At 35.1% G+C, this 22,385-nt stretch overlaps 1 protein-coding gene across 3 annotated transcripts in view; it reads left to right on the forward strand.

Moving 5' to 3' along the window:
- Positions 1-22,385, forward strand: part of Itch (itchy E3 ubiquitin protein ligase) — a 126,505-nt gene that overhangs the window by 75,916 nt on the left and 28,204 nt on the right. For all 3 annotated transcript variants that reach the window (XM_077799402.1, XM_077799404.1, XM_077799403.1), the window contains 6 exons: positions 93-288; positions 1,104-1,199; positions 2,670-2,844; positions 7,705-7,774; positions 14,969-15,053; positions 19,997-20,125. In XM_077799402.1, coding sequence (XP_077655528.1) covers positions 93-288; positions 1,104-1,199; positions 2,670-2,844; positions 7,705-7,774; positions 14,969-15,053; positions 19,997-20,125 — 751 coding nt within the window. The remainder of the gene's footprint in view (positions 1-92; positions 289-1,103; positions 1,200-2,669; positions 2,845-7,704; positions 7,775-14,968; positions 15,054-19,996; positions 20,126-22,385) is intronic.

The raw sequence follows: 22,385 nt of genomic DNA on the forward strand, positions 1-22,385 counted from the left end.
TCAAATACCTTTTTATTTTTTAAACTAAAATTTTATCCTGATTCTTAGATTAAGAGAGTATTCTTTTCCTATTTTTCCTAAATCTTCTGTAGCATCTGTCAATGGTTCACCATCTACCACTTCTGAAAGTGATGGATCTAGTACAGGTTCTCTGCCACCAACAAATACAAATACAAATACAAATACATCTGAAGGAGCAACATCTGGATTAATAATTCCTCTTACTATATCTGGAGGCTCAGGTCCTAGGCCATTGAATCCTGTAACTCAAGCTCCCCTACCACCTGGGTAAGTAACTTTTTTTGGTTAACATTTATTTTCTTTAGGATCTTGCATGTCTCATTAATAAAGAAAATAATACTACATTTTTTCAGTAACTGTCTTCAAGCAATTGTTACAGATTTTGGTGGAGTCTGGAATTTAAAAAGGCTCACCACATTAGAAATTTGCCACTTTTATTCAAGGAAAAGTAGATGATTTTTTTTTTCATTAATTGGAGTCTATACCAAACATGAAAGATTTCATAACATTAATCATAGCATTCTTTTCCACTCAGGTCCTGAGTATAACCTGATCAGATTGAGAGTGACTTTGGTCTAAATAGTCCAACCTCCAGCTTCTTGAGAAAGACAAGTCTAGCAGGGTGCAGTGGCGCATGCCTGTAATCCCAGCGATTTGGGAGGCTGAGGCAGGAAAATCATGAGTTCAAAGCCAGCCTCAGCAAAAATGAGGCACTAAGCAACTTAGTAAGACCCTGTCTCTAAATAAAATGCAAAATTAGGGCTGGGGTTGTGGCTCAATGGTTGCGAGCCCTTGAGTTCAATCCCTGGTACCCACCCACTCCCAAACAAAAAACAGAGAAAAACAAGTCCTCTCCTAGAGCAGACACGTATGTAGAATAAATCTCACCTATTATATGCCACCCTCAGAAAATGTTTTTGACTTTATTTTATTTCTATCATATTTCCTTAACAACTAACATGCTTATTTTCCTCAGTTCTATAAAATGGTCATTTAAGGGCAAAAGACAGTGACAGCATTGAAAAGCCAAACTTACTCACACAAGTGCCCTACCTACCAATCTTTTTAATTTTGTGTTTAAGTTGGGAGCAAAGAGTGAACCAGCATGGGCGAGTTTATTATGTAGATCATGTTGAGAAAAGAACAACGTGGGATAGACCTGAGCCTCTACCTCCTGGGTAAGTGTGTTTATTCAGAAGTATGGATTATACCTGTACTCCATCTTCCCTTCATTCCTATATTTCCTCTTCCTGTCAGTTCTTTCTCTGTCCTCTTTGTTTTGTGGTAGGTGCTAACTAGAAAGAAGAAAACTAGAGAGTTGATTCGGAGAATTATTTTTATTTTCACCCATTTTCCACCTAAAGATTTCATAGTTATTTTTCTTCAAATTTTCCTGTCTGAACTGTTTACCTGGCTCAGAGCCACAAAGCTTTAGGATTAGTTTCTTCAAGAGTAATTATTTATATAGAATAAAATTGTAACTCTTATATATTAAGATACAGTCCTTATCATATAAAAGTTTAACAGGTAGTAATTAAATAATTGTAAAATAGTTGAGAATGTTAAGGATACAGTAACACACAATGTTAAGCACTTAACTGAAAGAAAATATATTGTAATCCAGAGAAAATATATTTTAATCCAGAGAAAAATCTATACCAAACATGAAAAAATATTTAACCTTGCTAGTAGTTTTAAAGAAATGCACACCTCAAAGGTACTATTTTGCTTATTAAATTAGCAGATAATGTCAAGTGTGAGAAATTTTACCTCCTAACACTGCTAGTATAGTGTAAATTTCTTATAGGAAGCTCTGCAACCTTAGTAATTTTCCCTAGGAAATTTATCATAGAGAAAGAAATAATTCAAAAGAAGAAAAAAATTTGCTGTATCAAGGGTATTTATTATCTTATTATTTATAATATTAGAATATTGAAAGACAAACCTAAACAACCATGGAGGTAGAAATCAAGTTACTCTATCAATATTAACTTGATTAAATATAAGTAAAAAAAAAAAAAGCAGTTGTATTCTGTGTCTAAGTGCTTTTTGATACCTTTGAAAAGCTCTATGTAATCATGTCTCTTTTGTGATTACAACAGTAAAATTTCTCTGGCAAAAAAATGAACTTTTTTTAATGACTCTTTGAGACTTACTCACTGAATATGCCTTGCGTTTTTTTAATATATATATATATTTTTTTTTTAATTGCTGAAAGACCTTTATTTATTTATTTATTTATTTGTGGTGCTGCGAATGGAATCCAGTGCCTCACACATGCTAGGCAAGTGTGCTACCCCTGAGCCACAATCCCAGCCTCAATATACCTTGCATTTTGCTGGGTTGTAGCTCACTGGCAGAGCGCTTGCCTAGCATGTGTGAGCCACTGGGTTCCATCCTTAGCACCATATAAAAATAAATGAATAAATAAAAGAAATGTATGTGTCCATCTACACAATATATAAAGAAAATACTAATAAATTTTAAGAATTTTTAAGAAATAAACCTTTAGACGCATTCCTTTTATGTTTATTTATAGACTACTTTAAAATAAATGAAAGAATTCAGGAAAATCAATATTTTCTCAAGGTAAAATCTTGTATCTGTTTTACAAGTATTTGCTGAAATTTGTTTTTGTTCTGATTTAGCTGGGAACGGCGAGTTGACAATATGGGACGCATTTATTATGTTGACCATTTCACAAGAACAACAACATGGCAGAGGCCAACATTGGAATCTGTCCGGAACTACGAACAGTGGCAGCTACAACGTAGTCAACTTCAAGGAGCAATGCAGCAGTTTAACCAGAGATTCATTTATGGAGTAAGAAACCTATTGATTTGTTGATTATTATGACTGATAAAAGGATTCAGTTTTTAAACCTTTCCTGCTTATCATTTAAAGCACTTATAAAAGAAGGTACAAATAGAAGGGCAGACCAGTTTTTGCTCTTACTAGGTATTATTTTAAGACCATCTCTGGACTATTCTATTTATGTGATCTATTCTTTACTTCTGTAATTTCCTGAGTTTCATCCCCCTTCTGTTTGTTAATGTCAAGAATAAACAAAAAAGTGAGAACAACTTAAAATTCATAAACAAAAGAATAGTAAAAATAAACCTAAGTAGTTTGAAAGGAATCTTTTAAAAATTCTGAATTTAGTACTGCATTTAACTTAGCACAATATTTAAAGATTTGAATCTCAAAGAACTTGACCTTTAAGTTTTTGTGTAGAATTCATAATGGAGTTGAATCCTTTTTTAACATTTAGAGGTAAAGTTTACCTAACAAATTAATTAATGCGCTGGGAAACTGAATAAATTTGATTTCTTATAGGATTATACTAAATATATTTTTCTGACTTCACAGATACATTATTTTTAGTATAGAGACATTTCCTTTATGGAAACAAATGGTTTAAATTTTATATATTTCCCTTTAGAGTAATGGTACAATAGTAATGATAAGTACACCAAAATATGTTAATATTTTCTTTGCTGTATGATCTTTGCTGCTTATTTTATAATCTCTCAAGTAATAAAATATCACAGATCTTTTCTTTGAAGAAAGGAAAATAGTCTGTTGAGAAATTTGATTCTCATCCATCTACAATGGTGCATGTCTATTATCCCAGCTATTCGGGAGGCTGAGGCAAAAGAATCACAAGTTTGAGGCCAGCCTGGGCAACTTAGTGAGATCCTGTCTCAAAATAAAACAGAAAGGGTTGGGATGTAGCTTAGTGATAGAATGTTTGCCTAGCACGTGCTAAACCCAACTCTGTAAAACTGCAAGACAGGATGACCCAATTGCCATCACTTCCACTGTCATTGGTATTATCCCTGTTAGACCCATCAGAGTAAAACAACACATTACATATTCTTCACTAGGCTTTAACTTTTTTTTACTTTTTTCTGTATTCCTTCCTATTCTTGGATCTTATTATCATAGTCAAATTCACCTTTATCAGAAGCCTTTCCTTCACACCCCAGTTAAGACTAAAACATCTTTCTTTTGAATAACAGTTTTATCTGTCACTTCCAATAGACATATGTCACAATATTCCCCTTACTGGTGGTTTTAAAGGTGAAAACTAATTTTTGTCTCTTGTCTATCTTACTCTTTTTTTTTTCTATGCTATTTTACATATTCCTTTCTTTCTAAGTTATAATCACCTTTGGTATACCTCACCACATTTCTTCTAGGTTTGAATGCTTAGCTTGCCTGCCTTCTTTAAAACTAGTTTCCACATGGGTGTCCAGTGGAAAGATCATGCAGGGCTTTGCAGTCACACACGTCTGGGTTCGAATCCTGATTCCACAGTTACTTTCTCTATATGACTTTGAGTAAGTTACTTAACCTCATCAAGACTCATTTACTTTATATATAAAATAGATACATATTTAATTGCTTCAAATATTTTTTGGTTTATTTTTTTATTTTTTTTAGGATTCATAAAATAAAGTTTTTAATGTGTTCGGCACATAGATACCTAGAAATTTTATTTTTCATCTCTTCTCTCCCTCATATCCAAATCTGTAAATGTGCCCTTGACCTCATTTTGGTAGTATGTAATCTTTCAAAACATTGTGGAATTTTTGTTATTTTTGTTATTGTTGTTGTTTTTATTTTTTGTAATTTTGAAACGGGGCCTCTCTAAATTGCTGAGGTTAGTCTTGAACTTGCGATCCTCCTACCTCAGCCTCCCAGGTCATTGGAATTACAGGCGTGTGCCCTTGCACACCTGCTCAAAACAATCTTTTTTTTTTTTTAATTTTTAATATGTATTTTTTGGTTGTAGATGGACACAATACTTTTATTTTATTTTTATGTGGTGCTCATGTGTGCCAGGTGAGTGCTCTACCACTGAGCCCCAGCCCCAGCCCTCAAAACAAATCTTTTTTTTTTTAATATATTTTTTTAGTTGTAGGTGGACACAATACCTTTATTTTTTATTTATGTGGTGCTAAGGTTCAAACGCAGGGCCTCACATGTGAGATGAGAGCTCTACTGCTGAGCCACAGCGCCAGCCCTCAAAACAATCTTTTTAAAGACTAGATTTTAAAAATTCTGGAGTACCTACTGTGTATACTGACTTATTGTAAACTAATCAATGTAGAATTCACAATCTTTGGAACTTCTTTTTTTCTTTTGGTACTGGGAATTGAATCCAGGGTTGCTTTACCACTTAGCTACATCTCAGTCCATTTTATTTTTTTTAATTTTGAGACAGGTTCCCAAAGTTGCTGAGGGCCTCTCTTAGTTACTGAGTCTGGTCCCAAACTTGTGATCCTCCTACATCAGCCCCCCAAGTCACTGGGATTATAGGTATTTGCCACTGTGTCTGGCTTGAAACTTTTTTTTATATATTTATTTTTTAGTAAACACAATATCTTTATTTTATTTTTATGTGGTGCTGAGGATTGAACCCAGTGCCTCACGCATGCTAGGTGAGCACTTTACCACTGAGCCCCAGCCCCAGCCCCTGAAACTTTTTTTGAGTTATAATTTATACCTCATCACCTCTGTTCGTCTCCCTCCTGTCAAAAACAACTGACCAATTTTCTGAAATTCTTACTTTTTTTTATAGTGTTAATAAATCATATAGAATTTAAACAGCTTATTTTACCCTTAAAATAAGCAAAGTTGAAATTAGAATAAATAAATAAATATTTTTATTAAAAAAAAAGCAAAGTTGTGAATTGAATGAATTTAACATTTTTTTTTAAAGAGAGAGGGAGGGAGAGAGAGAGAGAGAGAATTTCTTTAATATTTATTTTTTAGTTCTCGGCGGACACAACATCTTTGTTTGTATGGGGTGCTGAGGATCGAACCCGGGCCGCACGCATGCCAGGCGAGTGCGCTACCGCTGAGCCACATCCCCAGCCCTGAATTTAACATTTTTAATTACCTACTTGAAATTGGTGAGAAGGGGGCTATTACTAAGAAATAATCTGTTTATTGGGTGAATTAAGTGGTCTTTGGTCACTACTATTCTGATCCTAGTTAAAAGATAATAGATTTTCATACACCCAGCATTTTAAAGCTCAAAATTGATGTGACTGATGATGAACCATTGTTTAATGATTTTTCCTGGCTCATGTATTCATGGTGCATGTTTCCAGTTGATCTATCCAAGGAGAGCCAGTGGAATAAACTAGTGTTTTAAAGAATTATCAGAACAGTTTGTCATATGCCAAAATTTTCAGACCCAGTCTATGACATGGCCTTTCTACTCTTAAATCCTTTTCATAACTGCATCTATAAAGAGTAACAAGTTTTGTTCTCCATATCTTTGCCAAGAGCTATTAAATCAGAAGTGCAATATCTTTCTTATTCTTTAAACTTAGGAATTAACCTAGTTTCTGTAATAGGTCAGTGACCTGGAGAAAAAATTTAAAAAATATAGTGGTCTCTAGCTTGAGATGTAAGAGACCCAACCCAACTGAATGTAGTGTTAGAACTTTGAATGGGTCCTGGTTTTAACACATAAGCAACCAGGCATTTACTTGTATTAAGTATTAGATAATTAAAAATTTAACATTGATATTTTGCGAGGTGTAATAATGATCTTGAGATTACATAAGAATGTATCCACAAATTTTAGAGAGGCATACTAAAATATGTAGGTTGAAATGATGTTTGATTTTTGCTTTAGCAAAGTATAAGAAAAAAAGATACATAAAGAAATGTGGCAAAGTCTTGCTAACTCTTGAATCTTGGTACTGGGTATAAGGAGTTCATTGTCATATCTTACTCTTTTTTTTTTTTCCATAGTAAAATTATTTTCAAAACAGTTAGAGCTTGCCTCTTGTGCACAAAGCCCTGGGTTCAATCCCCAGCAACACACACACACACACACAGCAGTTAGAATCTATTATTTGTTTACTTGTCTTGTCCTACTAAAGAGGAAAGGACTTAATCAAGTCTTAGTGAATCACCACAAAATTATTGCCTATTATACATTAAAATTAAAACACAATCATTAAACCTATAATATGACTTTTACTTCTCTTTTTTCTAAAGGTTGACTCCTTCAAAGGTTATTTTATCTAGTCAAACTATGCTGTTCACCAGTGTGATAATCACAAACAAAATTTTAAGGTCTTCCATACATTTAGTTCGAGGCTCATTAGCACCTTCCAGTTGGAGTTCTTTCTTTTACTGTCTGACAGCCTGGTCTTTCTGCTTCCCAACTCTTTTCAAAATTCTTTATGTCTCATGTTCTTTGGTGATCTCTTTGGTGGTCTTCTGGTTTTGAGTACATATACAATATTTTTCTCAGCCATCTAATGACTCTGGGTACCGGTATTATACTGACTTTTGGGGATTTGTATGCATTTCTAAATTTTATATTACTAATATAGTAAAATTTGCAGCAAAAAAGATAAAAACTTGGTCGTACGGTGAGAATTATATATTTGTGTAGTATTTCAATTTCAAATAATTTTAAATGTTAGATAATGTTTGCCAAGTTTTGTGTTTTGTTTTGCATCACCAAAATAAAGTATGTTGGTATTTATTAAACAATATATCGCACTTCCTATGATATGAACTCTGTAAGAATGTTATGTTGCACATTACCAAAGAATGTGTATTAGAACTCAATGACAATAACTCATACTTGCTCTGAAATGATCTGTTTAATTTATTTCTTTTTCTTTTTCTTTTTTTGGTTCTTTGTAGAATCAAGATTTGTTTGCTACATCACAAAATAAAGAATTTGATCCCCTTGGTCCTTTGCCACCTGGATGGGGTAAGTCTCATGAGTTTTTTTCATTAAATTCTATCATTTTTAAAAATCAGGTATTTATAGATGATATTCTCTCTTATTTGAGTAAATACCTGGGAGACTTTTCAGGTACATCTATCTGTTTAATTGACAGTGCCAAATAAGCATTAAATTTTATTCAGGTTGTAAATTGACTTTTTTGTTGTAAGAAAATTTTATTGGAATGTAGAATTATTTTGCTCTTCTAACGTTTAAAAATATTGATTACTCAGCAATCAAAAGGGAATGGAATACTGATAACAGCAATCTGGGTGGACTACACAGGCATTATATTTAGCAAAGTCAATATTCATAAGATTATATGCTTTTATTACTTTGTTTTTTATTATAATCAAATATTTGAAAGTAGATACTTTATAAGGAAGAAAGGTTTTTTTAGCTCATAGTTCTAGAAGTTCAAGGGCATGGCATAGTCTTCTGCTTGGCTCTGGTGAAGACTTCAAGTCAGATAGCATAATAATGGTGGGAGGTTATGTGAGAGAGGGTAATTATGTGGCAAGACAGGAAGTTAGAGTGAGACTTTAAATGCCTTCAAAAGGCACACTCCCAGTGACCTTACTGGTCTCTGCCTCTTAAAGGTTCACTCCCTCCCAATATTGCCACACTGAGTACCAAGCTTCCAACACAAGAACCCTTGTAGGACATATTCAAACCATATATAAACTTTAACAATGCTATATGTTTCAATTCATACAACATTCTCAAAATCACAAGACTAAGCCGGGTGCAGTGGCGTGTGCCTGCAATCCCAGAAGCTCAGGAGGCTGAGACAGAAGGATCATCAGTTCAGAGCCAGCCTCAGCAAAAGTGAGGCACTAAGCAACTCAGTGAGACCCTGTCTCTAAATAATATATAAATTAGGACTGGGGATGTGGCTCAGTGGTTAAGTGCCTCTGGGTTCACTCCCCGGAAAAAAAAAAAAAATCACAAAACTAGATCTGGGGGCTTGGGATGTGGCTCAAGCAATAGCATGCTTGCCTGGCATGTGTGCCGCCCGGGTTCGAGCCCGGGTTCCGCATACAAACAAAGATGTGTCCGCCGAAAACTAAAAAATAAATATTAAATAAAAAATTCTCTCTCTCTCTCTCTCTCTCTCTCTCTCTCTAAAAAAAAAAAAAAAAAAAAACTAGATCTGGACAACTGATTAGTATTTGTCAGGAACAAGATAGGTGAAAGTTGGGTACAAATACTACAAGAGATAGTGCTAAGGGGGTTCTTACATGATGTTGGAAAAGTTCTGTCTTGATTGTGTTGATGAATGCGTAAATCTATACATGGGACAAAAATATATAGAAATTTGTATTCGTCTACATGGATTCAGCTTTAACAAATGGTAAACATTGAAAATTCCATTGTTAGGTATGATGTATCAATGTCTTAGTTTTAATATTGTACTATACTTAGATAAGATACCACCATTGGGTTAAAGGGTACATTGAGATTGAGATTCTGTACATTTTTTATAACACAGTAATAATTTCAAAGTAAAAAACTTAAAAACACATTGGTCTTTGATCACATCAGTCTTTCTCCTTCGTCCTCCTCCTCCTCCTTTTTTTTTTTTTTTTTTTTCCATACTGGGATTGGGGGGAAAACACCTTAAGAGTACTACTGAACTACATTTCCAGCCCTTTTTATGTTTTGAGACAGGTTCTTGCTAAGTTGCCTACACTGACCTTGAACTTGTGATCCTCCTGTCTGAGCCTCCTGATTCATTGAGATCACAGTCATGCTCAACCATGGTCACATTGTTTTTTTTTTTTTTTTTGTGGGGGCGGGTACAGGTACCGAGGATTGAACTCAGGGGCATTCAACTACTGAGCCACGTTCCCAGCTGTGTTTTGTATTTTATTTAGAGATAGGATCTTACTTAATGAATTGCTTAGCACCTGGATACAATACCTTTGTGTGTGTATTTGTTTGTTTATTTGGTGCTGAGGTTTGAACCCAGTGCCTCACATGCTAGGCAAGCACTCTACCACTGAGCCACAACCCCAGCCCCCTGGGGCTGGCTCTTAACTTGTAATCCTCCTGCCTCAGCCTCCTGAGCCACTGGGATTACAGGTGTGCGCCACCTCACCCAGCCACATTGGTTTTTCTAAAGTGCATTTCAGAATTTGGTGGGGTTGATGTTACCTTATAAAACAATGGAAGGGGAATACATAAGGATGGCAACTTTGTGCCCTACACCATGGAGCACATGAGTATGCCCTGTTATTGGTACACTTAATACCTTAATTATTAAAACTTATTTAATAGACTTTAAGATGTGTCTACCCTACCAGATTCTGTTTTGTAGTGTAAAATAATAGGTAGAGTCTTCTGGCTCTATTGGATCCTCAGAGTGGTCAATGTGTGGTTGATATGATGAACTTTAGGTGAGGGTTATTGCCCTTACGCTTGTTGAACTTGACCTGTCAGATTGCATTCCCAGACATGAATTGTTTGCCCATATTTATTTAAAGAGTTGTATGTCCATGTTACAGAAAGAGAAATTGATGAAATAAAAGGAAAAGGAATATCTGAAGGTTATGTGTTTTATCTCCCTAATTTTATTGCAGAAAAACTAAGACCTGCCTTGGGATGATGGTCAGAAACAGACTTTTTCTCTGGAGCACCTCTTGCTCATAGAAGCCTGAAATGTGCACTGTTTTGCCTTTATTTATTTTTAATGTTTTATTAGTTGTTGATGGCCTTTATTTTATTTACTTATTTTTATGTGGTGCTGAGAATCGAACCCAGTGCTTCAAACATACTAGGCGAGCGCTCTACCACTGAGCCACAATCCAGCCCCCTGTCTTGCCTTTATTAGAATAGCTTTTCTGTAAACAGGTTCTTGCCTTCTGTATTGATCATTAAATCAATCATTTAGATCTTTTTCCTTTTTCATTTAGCAACAACACTTTCTTAATACCGCCTCTAAAGACCCAGCTTATTGCTAGGTGCAGTGGTGCATACCTGTAAGAGGCTCTGGAGGATCACAAGTTCAATGCTAGCCCCACCAACTTAACAAGACTATCTCAAGATAAAAAAAAAACAAAACATTGATTAAAAAAATTGGGAGGTGGCTCTGTGGTTAAGTGCCCCTGGTTTCAATCCCTGGTATCCAGCTTCTTGCCCTGCTAATATGTTGCTGTTTCACTATCTGCATATATTTGGGTTTTACACTTCTAAAGTTGAAGTGTTGGGTCCTCTTCCTATATGAGTTTATGATTATCCTACAACTCAATCTGAGCACTGCTTTGTGATTCTCTGCTTTTGGGGCCCATGCCTTAGTTTTGGAACTGGTCATCATGTATCAGATAAAGAGACCCAACTGACCTTCAATATTGTCCCAGGAAATAGAATCCCATCTTATGCACTGTGGTTTCTTTCTGAGATTGACAGCATTATTTTTGTGAAAGAATATATATTTAAGTCCAACTTTTTATGCAATAGGTTGAGACATTACCATCAGGCAGCAAAGAAATTTTAACACGTGCACACACCATAGGGCCTAGAGAATAAAGAATGCCTTTGGTTCAACAGTGCAGTCTAATGTAGGGCTCTGTACACTCATCAAGTATAAAGACACTTTCTCATTTTCATAGTTATGAAACACTATATAGAGTAGCAATAAGCTTTTGCTTTTCACTGTTTTATTCATCAAATCAGGAAGTGCTCTGAACTGCATTCAAGTTGATGTTTAGTAATTTCAGTATTATTTATCATCTGTTTTTTTCAACAAAGTAAGAAATCAGCTCCACAGCCCCAGTACTTCCTCTCATTAAGTAGATGAGCCTTCAGTTTGCAAGTGAAAAGTTTTGTACCTTTGAAATTGTTTTTCACAGCCTTTTCCAAAAAATGCTGACATCTGTAGTATATACTTAGAACATAATAGGAAACAAGTTAACTTATCTTGTTTTATGATAGTTTTTGAAGGCAAAAATCTCTAGTGTGAAACCTGAATTTACATGGCAGATAAAAGATGAATATATGCTCAATTGTGTACTTGGGTAATCATTTGGTGAGGCTAGAGATGTAGTTCAGTGGTACATGCTCAGTATGTAGGAGGCCATGGGTTCAATCTGCAGTAAGACAAACATATATATAGCATGTTGTGTGTGTGTGTATTACACATCTGGATACATATTTTTTGAGCAAGAAAGATAATTTTAGATTCTACAAGTACATTTTTTTGAGATTTAAATTCATGACTACCAAGGCATGAACTTACCTTGCTATCATGTAACATTAGTACAAGCTGTAGGTGGTTATTTTTGCCTTAGTAACAGGCTTAGAGTTGGTGACATGTTTCCACACTTAAGATGCCTTGACCAGTGTTAATAATATCCAGAGTGGGTCACCAGTCACAGAATCTCATTTTCTGTATACTGTGCATAACTGCAGTTCTATTTATGTTTTAGGCTTAGCTGATATAGAAAGTAGCTGAAATGTCAGAAGTGGATTCTTAATACTCACTAGTGTATCCATTGTAACCCATAACATCACTGCTACTTGATATCAGAGAATCAATGCTGCAAATATAATTGTTACCAAATACTAAGTTAATAAGTTATAATCTGTTTGTTTGTATAATAAAGAGAAGACTCATTCTATAATATGTTGTTTAAAGAAAGATCCAAAGGATCTAAATGTGTTATTTGGAAAATGGATATCAATTTAGTATTCATTTTGAGGCATGTAGTCAAAGAAATTCAGATACAGGAATAATCCCATCTTTTGAAGAATAGTTGGTAATAAAACAGAGAAATTATAGTTTAAAGATAGCTTAATATTGAATATTAATAGGGAAAGCTCAGGCAGGGGCAATTTTGAGGAATGGGAATAAGAAAACAAGAAGAAAAGCAAGAGGCAGGTGGGGAATAAGCAGAAGGATTTTTTTGTTTGTTTTTCTTTTCTTTTTTTTCTTCAGTGGTATTGGGTACTGAAACTATGGGCACTCTACTACACGTCCAGCCCTTCTTATTTTTGTGACAGGGTCTAGCTAAGTTGTTCAGACTATCACCAAACTCGGGATCCTGAATAGCCTCCTGAATAGCTGGGATTATAGCTATGTGACCCTGTGCCCAGCGAACAATAACTTTAGATGCAGTAATTAAATAATTGAGTCCTACTGCCCAGCTTGTATATAGAAAGTTACAATAAATATTCAAGATTTTGGAACTGGTTATATTAAGGAACAAAATCATTAAAAAGAATCAGTGTAAGCTGAGTGTGTAGCTGTGTAGTAGAATGCTTGCCTAGCATACACAAGGCCCTGGATTTTATTTCCAACACAGCAAAATAATTAAGTTAATAAGTAAGTATGTAGAAAAAAATAAATAATGTCTATCTTCATTGAATTTTTTTTTAAAGAGAGAGAGAGATTTTTAACATTTATTTTTCAGTTTTTGGCGGACACAATATCTTTGTACGTGGTGCTGAGGATTGAACCTGGGCCACACGCATATCAGGCGAGCGCGCTACCGTTTGAGCCACATCCCCAGCCCTATCTTAATTGAATAATGCCAAATATATACCAACAAAACAATTAAGTTATTACCCTAACCCCCAACTCCCACTTATGTTTAAGAAATGAGGTGATATAGTCATGTAGTGTGGGAAAAAATTCTCTGGAGATCTGAGTTTCCATATTATTTCTACTTCTTAATTATGGGGTTTGAGGGTAGGTCACTTAACCTCTCTGAGTTTTCTTTATCTTCAGAATAAAAATAAAACCATCTGCCAGGCATGGTGGTGCACACCTGTAATCCCAAGCAAGGGCTCGGGAGACTGAGACAGAGGATTATGAATTCAGAGCCAGCCTCAGCAAAAGCAAAGTGCTAATAAGCAACTCTCTAAATAAAATACAAAAGAAAAAAAAAAAGGGGGGCTGGGGATGTGGCTCAGTGGTCAAGTGCCCTTGAATTCAATCCCCAGTACCCGAATGAATGAATGAATGAATGAATAAATAAATAAAACTTATCTACTTCTTGGAGCTATTAAGAATACAATGAGGGGCTGGGGATGTGGCTCAAGCGGTAGCGCGCTCGCCTGGCATGCGTGCGGCCCGGGTTCGATCCTCAGCACCACAAACAAACAAAGATGTTGTGTCCGCCAAGAACTAAAAATAAATAAATATTAAAAAAAAAAAACAAAGAGTCTCCTCTACAAACTTCAAAAATATTTAAAAAAAAAAAAAAAGAATACAATGAGGGCTGGGGAATGTGGCTCAAGCGGTAGCGTGCTCGCCTGCCATGCGTGTGGCCTGGGCTCGATCCTCAGCACCACATACAAACGAAGATGTTGTGTCCACCGAAAACTAAAAAATAGATATTAAAAAATTCTCTCTCTCTCTCTCTCTCTCTCTCTTTCTCTCTCTCTTTAAAACTGATCATTAAAAAAAAAAAAAAAAAAAAGAATAAAATGAGGGCTGGAGTTGTGACTCAGTGGTAGAGCACTTGCCTGGCATGTATGAGGCCCTGGGTTCAATCCTCAGCATCACATATAAATAAATTAATAAAATAAAAGATCCATTTACAATTAAAAATACAAAAAGATTTTTTTGAACTAAAGATATGGCTCAGTGATAGAGTGCCTAGTTGTGTGAGGCCCTGAGTTCAATTCCCAACACCACAGAATATTAAAAAATATCATATGTGCGGTAATCTCTTTGGGCTCGGGATGTGGCTCAAGCGGTAGCACGCTAGCCTAGCATGCGTGCGGCCCGGGTTCGATCCTCAGCACCACATACCAACAAAGATGTTGTGTCCGCCGAGAACTAAAAAATAAATATTAAAATAAATAAATATTAAAATATTAAAAATTCTCTCTCTCTCTCTCTCCCCCTCTCTCTCTCTCCTCTCTCTTTAAAAAAAAAAAAATATATGTAAGAAGCTAAAAAACTTATTTTGCTGCTATTGGTTTGACTGAACTGAAGGGTCCGGTGGTTAGGACATTGATTTAAGTCTGGCTTCTGGGATGTAATTTTATTTCTATAACTTTAGTTTGTATTTAATAGTCAAAGAATAAATTAAACTTTTAAAAGATGTGATACTACAAAATCAATAATGCAATGAGATGGGCAAATTCAGTTCGTTTTGTCTTAGTTACAGGAAAAAGACTATGCCAACATTAATTTTTTTTGTTGTTTGTTTGTTTGTTTGTATAATAAAGAGAAGAGAACTGATAGCAATGGCAGAGTATATTTTGTCAACCACAACACTCGAATTACACAATGGGAAGACCCCAGAAATCAAGGGTAAGAACTTTTAGTTACTAGTGTATTTATAACTTTTTAAAAATTGCTTACCTATTTCTGACTCAGTTGCATATTCTTTCCTCAAAGGCCTTAAACATTGATCTCCTTTCTATTCAATGGAAAAAATTTTTTACTTTCATGTAGTGAAAAGCTTAAGAGTTTCTTGAAAGTCTGAAAAAAATTCCTTATACATGAAAATAGTCTTATGTTCAAATATTCACTTCTATATATTTATTAGTAGTAAAATCAGATGAGTAAGTATAAAGCAGGGTTTCTTAATCTGTGATTACTGGATAAAATTTGGGGTATGTGTCTTACAGGGGAAAAAATATGTCCTCAGTTTTACTAATCTTTACCTAAAATTTAGTATTTCCTTCTATTGTGCGTATAAGGCTATGACCTAGTAGAATTAGCAATGCCTAGGACTTTGCCACCAGAAGAAATCACAAGGTTTGAAAAAGCATTTTGTGATTGTTGTAGATATCTCAAAATATTCTTTGCATACATCATTATAAGAATTATAAGCCAGGCATGTTGGCGCATGCCTGTAATCCCAGTGGCTCCAGAGGCTGAGGCAAGAGGATTGCGAGTTCAAAGCCAGCTTCAGCAAAAGCAAGGTGCTGAGCAACTCAGTAAGACCCTGTCTCTAAATAAAATACAAAATAGAGCTGGGGATGTGGTTCAGTGGTCAAGTGCCCCGAGTTCATTCTCTGGTACCAAAACCCCAAAAAACAACAAAAAACCCCACCCAACTTAAGGCTGGGGGTAGAGTTCAATTGTAGAGCACTTGCCTAGTATTTGTGAAGCCCTTCATTCAATCCCTAGTACCAAAAAAAAAAAAAAGAAAAAAGAAAGAAAAAGAACTTGCTAGTTAATGTATTAATAAAGCAATACACTCTCACAAATTTGTCTTTAAAGTTTTAATAACTACACCAAAGTGGCACCTATGAGTACATTGCTTATCTTAGTAACATTACATAATAGTCTGTGTATTAGTTTACTAGGGCCATTGCGATAAACTCTATCACAAATGGAGTAGCTTAAACAACAAATTAATGTTTTTTAGTTCTGGAGGCTAGAGCCCAAGAGATCAAGGTGTTAGCAAGACCATGCTTCCTCTGCTGTCACTAGGGAAAGATCTATTTCAGACCTTACTTCTAGTTTCTTACAATTCTTGGCTTGTCAGCATTATTTCAGTGTTCACATAGCTTCCTGTGTATACATTTCTGAACACAAATTTCCTCTTTTTATATGAACACTTGTTCTTCAGAGCCAATGACCACCACCCCCCACCATATGCCAATATGACATCATCTTAACTGAAACATTGCAATAACCCTTTATCCAAATAAAGTCATATTCCAGGGACTGGTAGCTATAACTTAAGCGTTTGGAGGTAGGACACATTCAACTTGTAACAGTCTATAAAACCATTCATTTATCAGATTGCCAAATGTTTCCATTATGCAAGAAATTTGGCAAATTGTACAATCAGTTTAGATAGTAACCACAAGTTTGCGGGTCCCCAAGACAATTCCCCCTTCAGACCAGCTACCAAAAATTCTCACTAGAGATACTCAGAATTCATTCATATCTACACTAAACCTTATACTCAACAACCATGTTTATCATAAAGAAAGAATATAAAATAGAACCAGCAGAAGGAAGAGATTTATAGAGCAGAGTTTGGGAGGGTTCTAGATATCCAACAGTGTGGAACAATATATATTGATGTTTGGTATTTTTTTTTTAAGTTGTAGATGGACACGATACCTTTATTTTATTATTTTATTTATTTATATGGTGCTGAGGATCGAACCCAGTGCCCCACACATGCAAGGCAAGCATGCTACCACTGAACCACAATCCTAGCCCTGATGTTCAGTTTTGAACAGGATGTCTCTGGTATCTAGAATTTTTATTTGGGTTTGATCATATTCTTCTCTCTTGGCTGACATCTTTGTCTTTATCCCTACCTGGAGGTTTGAGATAAGACCTATTTTCAAGTTCCTCCTGAAGTCAAAACTGATATAGTATGTCCCAGGTCTCTATCATCAGATACCTCCCAGTGGTTGAGGACAAAGACCAGACTTTTCTTGGGAATGATTAATTCCTCATGACACGTGTTTCAATAATTTTTGTTCTAAAGATATTCTTTAGGGGCTGGGGATGTGACTCAAGCGGTAGCGCGATTGCCTGGCATGCGTGCGGCCCGGGTTCGATCCTCAGCGCCACATACCAACAAAGATGTTGTGTCCTCCAAGAACTAGAAAATAAATATTAAAATTTTTCTCTCTCTCTCTCTCTCTCTCTCTCTCTCTCTCTCTCTCTCCCTCCCTCTCCTCTCTCCTCTCTCCTCTCTCACTCTCTCTTTAAAAAAAAAAAAAAGATATTCTTTAAATGTAAAATATATATTTTGGGTACCAACAAATGACAGTGTTTTTTTATGGAATTATTATGTTTAATTTGAATATATTCAATTACATGAAAAAATAATTAAGATTTTCAAAGATGAGATGTTTTTAATTTTAATTTCTCTCAAAAATTTTATCTTTGAGTCTGGGGATGTAGCTCGGTTGTTATGTACTTGCCTAGCATGCACAAAGCCCTGTGTTTCATCCCCAGCACTACCCCCCCACCCCCACCCCCGCCAAAAAAATATATCTAAGGATAGAATTGAATAAATCAAGCCAGACACAGTAGTGATTCCTATTACTCAAGAGACTAAGGCAGAAGATGGCAGGTTTAAGGCCAGCTTGAGCATCTAAGTGAGATTCTATCTTAATATTAGAAATAAAAAGGGATAGGGACATACAGCTCAGCGATAGAACACTCTGATTCAGACTGAGAGAATTGAGCAAGTCATCTTTCTATAATTTTTTCACCCTTGAGCTTTTAAAGTTTTAGAGCTAAATAGTAGAATAATATTTCAATAAGTAGCACAACTGACCTAGTTCTAATTTATTTTGTTTTCAAGACAACTTGTTACTGAGCCTATCCTTCAACCAAAGTTTCAACAAAACTTTTTTGTATTTTTGATAATCTATTTTATTTGATATTTGTATTCAATTATATGCATACAGCTAGATATTCTTAATCTTTTGATGTAGTTTACAAAATGTGGTTCGAAACAGTGGTTTTTCTGAAGTGTAGCCCTTTATTTTGCAGAAGTACGCTTGAGGAAAGTGACACTATTAACAGCAATAGTGGCTAAATGCCTAAATGACTCCAGATCCTCCTGTTGTTCTTTTCTGAGGTGAACTTGAACATTTCTATTGTTCTTTTTTGTACCAAACCCACCAGATGAGAAAATTGAATCTGTAAAATAGAAAAAAATGAACGAGCACATATGGATAAATATTGCAACATTTATTACACCTAACCAGCTAAAAAGACTGGTTACCATTATGTCAGATACACAAATAAAGACAGCAAAAGAGGTATTCCATAGTTCCCAATTTATTCTAGTATAATATTTTGAAATGTAAAAATAAAAGTTTTAGGTTTATTTATTCTAATACCTCACTTATTTTAAGTGATAACCGATTAAAATTAAGTCAATTATGTAATTCCTATTCTAAATTTCATATAATATTTTCAAGGGGGAGGAGTTGTTGTCAAACACAAATATTGCAACGTGTTAGATGCTCTGCTAGTTGTATAAATAGGAAGTACTTTGAGATGCCCAGGAAAGAGTCATCAATCTCTTGTAGTAGGAGGAATAATAATAATTACAATATGAAGCATTACTCTGTGCTAAACGTCTTACTTACCTCATTCTTTGTATAATCTTATTACATAAACAATGTTATTTTCATTTTATGAATAAAGAAAAATTAAGTTTATTTTATTTTTGGAACTGGGGATTGAACCTAGGGGTACTTTACCACTGAGCCTCATCCCCAGCCCTTTTAAATTTCTATTTTGAGACAGGGTCTTGCTAAGTTGCTTTGGGTCTTGCTAAATTGCTGAGACTGGTCTTGAATTTGCCGTAGTCCTGCCTCAGCCTCTTAAGTCCCTGGTATTACAGATGTTTCACTGCACCCAGCAAAAGAAGATGGAGTTTAGAGAGATTTAGTTGTTTTCCTAGTATCACAAATTTTCAAGATATAAAGATAGGTGTTAAAGAAATAGAAGTACTTAATTAAAAATTTTTTTGAGTTGCCTTAACAAAAGAATAATAGAGATTTGGGTCAAAGGCTTCACTTGGAGATGAGAGAGATCATGTCTTGATTGGGAAAATGATGACTAGCCATATTCCATGAAATCACAGGATTTATGTAAAGAAGTTAGAAGTTTGGGTGCAAAGAAAATGTAAAAGGGAACATTCAAGGCCAAGGTATAGAAACTTGAGTAAATGCCAGGTGGAAGAATATAGAACTTAACATTGGAAGTGGTATAACAGTGCTAGCACTTTAAAGGAAGAACTAATTTGATGCAATCTCTTATTTGAGAAAGATACTCTTGTCAGCCATATCAATATAAGAGCCAGAGCAGAATGAGACTAGAGGGAGGAAAACCCATTTAGGTGACTGTTGAGGATGTTTAAACAAAAGACAGTTAATGCCCAGAGTAAGGATGGTTGTGGAGGTAGAAAATAGGGATGAAGATAAAGACTTTTAAGACAAATGGGCAGAACTTATTTAATCATGAGATGTTTAAGGTGGGTTATAAAGTAGATAGAAGAGCATAGGCCAAGAATATAGTGGAAAATTGAGTGGTGATTGAGTGGTTTTTAATGTTAAGTTCTAATGATGTGTTTAACGTATACATAGGATGTCCAAATAGAGTATCTAATGCACAACTGAAAATCTTAGACCAAATTGTTTTCTAAAAGATTTTATACTACATTAATATATGTTTATGGATATTTTTATTTTCTGTACTTGACAAATCAACAACTCTTTAAAATCTTGTTTATATTTTTTCCCTATGTTTTGTAGTCAGTTAAATGAAAAGCCGTTACCTGAAGGCTGGGAAATGAGATTCACAGTGGATGGAATTCCATATTTTGTAGACCACAATAAAAGAACAACTACCTATATAGATCCACGCACAGGAAAATCTGCCCTGTAAGTATTCCAAACATTGTAGATTGAAAATAAAATAAATGGGCTGGGGATGTGGCTCAAGCGGTAGCGTGCTCGCCTGGCATGCGTGCGGCCCGGGGTTCGATCCTCAGCACCACATACAAACAATGATGTTGTGTCTGCCAAAAAATGAAAAATAAATATTAAAATTCTCTCTCTCCTCTCTCTCTGTCTCCCTCTCCTCTCTCTTTCTAAAAGAAAAAAAAAATGTGTTCCTTCCTTTCTCTCTTCTCTACTTTAAAAAAAAAAAAAGAAAAGAAAAGAAATTTCTCTGTTTTGGGGCGGGAGACAGTTACTGGTAATTGAATCCAAGGGCATTCTATCACTGAACTATATTTCCAGACCTTTTTTATTTTTTATTTTGAGACAGGGTCTTTCTAAGTTACCGAGTCTCAAACTTGCCATTTTCCTGCCTCTTGTGTTATTGGGCTTTCAGGCATTCACCATTGTGCCTGATAATTAATTTCTCAGATTTTGACAAAGATCTGAATTAGCAAGGAAGGGAAATCTCACTATTTCTTTCCCCCACCCCCACTGTGAGTGCGTTTGTGTGTGTGTGTGTGTGTGTGTGTGTGTGTGTGTGTATTTCTAAGCATTCAATCTACTACTGAGTTTTCTAAGCATTGAATCTACCACTGAGTTACAACCCCAGCCCTTTTTATTTTCTTTATTTTGAGACAGGGTTTCACTAAATTGCTCAGCTTACCCTGAACTTAGGATCCTCCTGCGTTAGCCTCGTGTAGCTCGGATTACAGGCGTGTGCCACAATATCCACCTTCTTACTATTTCTTGAGTTGACTTGCCAGTAGATCTCTATGTACTGTCCTTTGCCCATTTTTTTTTCTTTGCTCATTTTTTAATCAAGTCATTGGGGGTTTGGGGTTACATTTTAGTTTTCTATATATAATCATGAATTGATTAATGATGAGGATACATTCTGAGAAATGAATCAAATGAATCTTTTGTTCTGAGTATGAACAAAAGAGTATACTTAGATAAACCCACATGCTTTCTGTGAATCTAGGCTGTGTTGTATACACACCCTACCTAGATGATGTAGTCTTTTGCTTCTGGGGCCATGATGAACAGATTACCCGATTAAATCGAGTGCAGGATAAAATGATGTAATCAAGAGACACAGTAAACACAAGATATGTGAGGCTGCTGCCAGTATAACATGGCATACTATTTTACAGTAAACTCTTTGTTTTTATATAACTAGGAGTACAGTTAAAATAATGATTGAAGGCATAATCGCACTCGCCTGGCATGCGTGCAGCCCGGGTTCGATCCTCAGCACCACATACAAACAAAGATGTTGTGTCCACTGAAAACTAAAAAATAAAATATTAAAAAAAATAGTAACATAGTTTTTAATTATCATTATCAAGTATTATGCACTATGCATAATAGTATGTGTATAATAGTATTGCAATATTTTACTATGACTGGCAGTGCAGTAAGTTTGTTTATACCAGCATCACCTCAGACATGAGTAATATGTTGTGCTACGATATTAAAGATGGCTGTGGCGTTATGAGACCATTATCTTAAATGTGGTCTGTCATTGACTGAAACATCATTATGCCATGGGTGACTATATTCTGAATATTAATTCCTTATTAGATACATGAATTAAAAGCATTTTCTTCCATTTTTACTTTGGATAGTGCTCTTTGATACACAAAAGCTTGAAAATCTGATAAAGTCCATTTTGTCTATATTTTAGTGCCCATGCCTTTGGTGTCATTCCCAAGAAATTATTGCCAAATCTTGGTTTTTTCTTCTCCTAGGTTTCCCTCTGAGAGTTGTAGAGTTAGAGCTTGTACATTTGGGTGTTTGATTCATTTTGAGTTAATTTTTGTATATGATATTGGATAAGGGTGCAATCTCAATTTTTTATGCGTGGATGTCCAGTTTTCCTAGAAGCATTTTTTAAAATGCTTCTTCTTTTGTTACTTAGTCTTGGCATCTGTATTAGCCAGCTTTCCATCACTTTAATAAAATACGTGACATAGACTACTTAGTACAGAAATTTATTCCACTCAGTTTTGACCAGAGTCTAAACAGGCTGAATGAGGACCGCCACTTGCCTACATTACCTCATGGCAGATGGTAGTATATCACAGTGGAAGAATATGTAGAAGTAATTGGTCATCTTTTTTTTTTAATATTTATTTTTTAGTTGTAGTTGAACACAATACCTTCATTTCATTTATTTATTTTTATGTGGTGCTGAGGA

The sequence above is a fragment of the Urocitellus parryii genome, chromosome 6, assembly GCF_045843805.1.
Source record: "Urocitellus parryii isolate mUroPar1 chromosome 6, mUroPar1.hap1, whole genome shotgun sequence".
In the NCBI taxonomy this organism is placed as follows: Eukaryota; Metazoa; Chordata; class Mammalia; order Rodentia; family Sciuridae; genus Urocitellus; species Urocitellus parryii.